At 38.9% G+C, this 4,795-nt stretch overlaps 1 protein-coding gene across 1 annotated transcript; it reads right to left on the bottom strand.

Annotated features, from left to right (window-relative positions):
- Positions 1-261: 261 nt before the first annotated feature.
- Positions 262-3,818, bottom strand: LOC121995605 (plastidic ATP/ADP-transporter-like). Its single transcript, XM_042549334.1, has 5 exons — positions 2,894-3,818; positions 2,486-2,752; positions 2,259-2,402; positions 1,798-2,145; positions 262-805 (listed from the first exon to the last, which is right to left on the bottom strand). Exons 1-5 carry the CDS (start codon positions 3,659-3,661, stop codon positions 527-529), a joined length of 1,806 nt encoding a protein of 601 aa, XP_042405268.1. The 5' UTR covers positions 3,662-3,818; the 3' UTR covers positions 262-526.
- Positions 3,819-4,795: the final 977 nt, after the last annotated feature.

The following is a 4,795-nucleotide window of genomic DNA, read 5'->3' as shown; positions in this document are numbered from 1 at the left end:
TAAATTAGAATGACAAATTCATTAAGTAACAAGAAAATTGAATTTTCATTTCATACAAGTTTAAATTTCTAACCATTAATTAAAATTACTAAATAATTATTAGTAAATCTTGGTCTGCTTTAGCCAACCCAAAACTTATTCAATTAAAGAGAATAACTCTAAGATGCAAACTGAGTGGCAACATTCATTTGGTAGATATTACATAGAACCAAATAGATCAAATTAAAATTTTATATTATAACATAAAAAATCGAAACAAAATTGAACTACAATTATCAGTTCCATTCAATTCTAATGTAAATTCACTTCCAAATATTATAATTTTGTAATTTAAATATTAAACTTCAACACAAATTGTTCAAACATTACTTGTTTCTTTGCCTCTGGTACTTCTTTCAAGTGTAAGTTTGCTGATGCCCATGGTGGTTCTTGTTCAAGTCTCAGATTCAGTAGCAAATTCTACAATTGCAGGCGACCCATTCGACAAGTTCTCACCCTCTACAGACTCACAAAGAGAACCAATCTCCTACTCGTTCTTGATCGTTGCATCGATGACTACTGAAGACTCTTCAGCCTTCCGTGACTTCTCCTTCTCGAGCTCTTTCTTGACCAAAGGCGAGAATTGAGAGTCCAAGGATCTGGCAGCACCTAGCCATGCCAGAACAATCACTAGAAGTATGCCTCCCAAGTAAGGAGTTGAGTTTGCCAGAGACCCAAATGTCAAGATCATGAACTGCTGGATCAAGGCACCTCCAGATTTTCCCAAGGGGTTGCAGACAACATCAATGGCAGCCTTTCCTTTGACCTGTAATAAAAAGGATAGTAATAGAAATGATCACTAGGGTATCGATCAATGTGGTCATATGATAAACACAGTGCCGAACTGAGAAAGTTTCGATGTTGCACTGAGGCTACGTTTGCTCTACTACTCAAGTATATCTTTTCCTTCCATCCAAGTAAATTCATTTTTAGAACTTTTTCCTTTATCCTAAGATGGGTGTATTATACCGTAAATATGCACAACTTCAATAGAAAATGAACTGAGAATTTAAATCAAGATGGTTACAACATGTTCGAAAGTTAGCACTTTTATGATTAGACAAACTGCATAGAGCTCAACGAAGGAATAAGAATATGAGATGGTTACGTGGTTCTCTTGTATCTTTAATAAATAGCAAGCAACATTAGAAGTAGCGAAAAGTAGATACTTCGAGGGGAAGAAGTTTCTTTATGAGTTATGTTAGTGAAAAGTAGCTTGACCACAAGGTGTCCTCACACCACATTCAATGTGAAACTATTTCCTGGTCAGGGTTGGATTGACAAGATTAAACCCCTTTTAACAGTGTCGTCATACGGATTTGAAGTCTGCCACATTGGAGGAAAGTCCTTGTCTAGGTTTTCAATAACATGGAATGTAGTGTGTTCTTGGAAATGAGACAGTGTAAATAGAATAAGGATTTGTGCTGCTTATTTTGGCTCATTGAATATAATTCTAGATTTCTAATATGCGAAAGCATGAATTTCTGCAATCGATAAAAGGAATAGCTAAGTAATAGCCAATGGCAATGCTGTCAGGACTAATATTCAAGATCTATTTGTAATTAAAATCCATAATAACTTTACATTCAATAAGTAACTATCAACTTATTCTTATAGTCACAGGTTAGACATGAAGGAATCAACTGTAAAGACAAGTTCCATAAATCTACAATCATTGTATCCGAATACTTTGTTTCATTTTGATGTTCATGAATAATTATTATGGCAGATGCAGATAAATGGAGAAATTATGCTAACCTTCATCTCTTCATCCATAGGAATGTAAGCCATTTCTTTGCAAGGATCAAACAAGCTGTATTTCGCACTCTTGCTGAATATGTTCTGTAATGCACCAACATAAACAGCTGCAAGCAAAGGAGTCATACCGAGACTTCCTAATACAGGAGCCAATGGGTCACCAAACAGAATTAGCGAGAAGAACCCGACTCCTGTGAGCAGTAAGACTGTGGGAGTGATCATAGCCGCCACTCCCCATCCAAATTTCCGGAGAATCCATCTTCCGACCAACATCATTGTGAATGTTGCAATACCAGTAGCAGTTGAAAAATCACCCATGAAAGATGAGTATTCATTTGGACTAGGAAACTGTCAAATTGATACGTAGAAACAGTTTTAAGGTCAATACTCAACTATAGAGTGAATGACTAGTGATATAGAAGATGATTATGAAGATGGTCATGATGATACAAAAGTGTTACCTGTGCCTTGAGCTTTGATTTCCATGTGACTTCTACAAGGTTGATGCTTATACCATAAGCAACCACCAAGGTTGCGAGGTCTCTTACATATCGAGAGGACAGAAGAACTTTCAGGCTCTCATTCATACCTAGCTTTGGCTTCTCCTGCAATGAATTTATCCTCAGTAACTAGTGACACAAAAGAGAAGATTTTAATGAAGCACAGTAGTGTTTCTGGTGACATGAACCTTCTTCTTGCGTTCTGTTCTTGGAATAGATGGATCATTGACGACAAACTTATTCACACCCCAATAGATTCCACAAATTACAAGGCCAAGGAGAACAACAATGCTCATCATTCCTTTGAGTGAAATCGCCCAGCCATCGACGCCCGGTCCCAAATTCTTGCGCATGTTAGAGAAGAACTTGACTGTGCGTCCAGAGAAGATGAGGGCAATATTAGCTCCAAGTCCAAACAACGGGTAGAACTCTTTGGCTTCCTCAACAGTAGTAATCTGGAAATTTCAAGGCCTTAAATTAGGAAAAATCTTTGAATTATGATAAACGTTTTGATGGAGAGACACAGGTTGACACCCAAAAGGGCTAAACTTGGTTATAAGGTAGATTAATGAAGTTCATCATGGAAAATTTGTCACCTGGTTGGCGAAACCCCAGAAGAGGACCGAGATGACCACACTTCCCCATAGTTCTGCCATGACATAGAACAAACAGAAGCTCCAGATTCTCAGAATTGCGACGGGGCCAAGGAAGCTCGGACCGAGAGCCGCCAAGAGCCTGTCGGCGAGCGCAGTGGGATGAATGGCGTCACGCATGGGATACAATAGGAATGCAAAGGCTCCGAAGAAGGCGATGAAGGGCATAATCACGGTGTAGAAAAGAGCCTCCTTTGACAGCACGTTCGACAGCTTGGTGTACAGCAGCATGAACCCCACGGCCATGGGCAAGTTCACCCAGGTCTTCAAGAAGGGTATGATCTCGGCGCTGCTCCCTTTGGCCGTCACCACCAGTACATCCTTGGTGTCCCTCAGAATGGTATAATTGAATAGAATACAGAAGAACATCATCCCAAGCGGGACTATTTTCTTGAGCGTGGATAACTCGATGCCCAGGAACTTGGGGTTGTCCTTTCCCTCGACGACTCCAGCTCCGTCGGCCGGAATCGCGGCGCTTGCCCTAAAAACCGGAACTTTCCTCCGTTTCGCGGCGACCACTGGGTAAAGGAGCAACCTTTCGGTATTCTCTGCAGCGATCGAGGTGGGTCTATCCTGGGACGCGAAGCCATGGTGGGCGCGGAGGGCGGGGGAGGGGAAGCGGCAGCGGAGGGAAGGGAGAGGATGGAAAGCGCGAGGTTGAGATTGGGAAGGGAGGGAAAAAAGGGGTTTCAAGGAGATGACTCTCTCCATGTCTCCAAGCGGCGATGGAGTTCTCTGCTAGCTCAGGGGAGGAAGAAGCTACGGAGAAGGAGAGACTCGACCTCAATGGGCGGCGACGAAAGGGCGCAATGGCGGAGCAGCTACGGCGACGCTGATAGAAAAGCAGCAATTTTTTATTGGGTGAAAACTTTGTTTTTTGAATTTTAACCTGGATTCCTTCGAAATACGAATATATTGATTTCTTTCCATTTATAGGTATACCCAACATGGTTTGACTTCGCTTGGTGCAATGAGAGTCCAAGTGAGCTGGTGTTTTATTACTAAGATATGACCCTCATTAGAGTATTTACTTTAGTGGGAGCTCTCGGAGGACTCCGTTACTATATTCATTACATGTCAAAAGTCAAAAATTTTATTCATCATTTAACTATTAAAAAAAATCTCTCAATAATTCCTTTGACAAGTCTCACACTGTTTTATTATATATATTTCATTATATCTCATTCATATTTATATTTTATATAATTAAATTTTTATAAAATTTAAATTCATAAACTACTAAGTAACATGAAATAATATTAATAATTAAAAAAATTATATAAATATTACAATACATATATCATAATTAATAAATTATTTCTCACTTATTACAATTATAGTATGTCCAGATATACTCAATCGGTTCGAAGTTAATGATGTAGTTGATTATCATACAGCTTACAATTTCTCCAGATATATTTTTGAAATTCTTGGGTGGAGCCTTGAAATATTTGTGATGAAGAATCTTCTTCATCGTCTGACCAATTGATTACTACATCTCCCTCAATCTTAATAATCATGTTGTATAAAATAATACAGATATACATGATGTCATTCAAATGATCCTTGTACCAAAACCGTCCTGAACCTCATATCATTGCCCATCATGATTGAAGCACCTCAAATGCCCTCTCGACATTCTTTTTCGAGGCCTCCTGTCGTTTCTTAAATATTTTTTCTAGAGATTCTAGGGACACGGAAAACTCTTGACGAAAGTAGTTCATTCTGAATAGATATCATTGGTCAGATAATATCCTTTTGTATACTATGTATTGTTAATCGTAAAATTAACCTCGAGTTCATTTCCTTGTAAGATGTTGTTGAATAAAGGTGATTTGTTAAGCA

This window comes from Zingiber officinale, chromosome 6A, assembly GCF_018446385.1.
Source record: "Zingiber officinale cultivar Zhangliang chromosome 6A, Zo_v1.1, whole genome shotgun sequence".
Lineage (NCBI taxonomy): Eukaryota > Viridiplantae > Streptophyta > Magnoliopsida > Zingiberales > Zingiberaceae > Zingiber > Zingiber officinale.
This window is presented reverse-complemented; position numbering and strand designations above follow the sequence as displayed.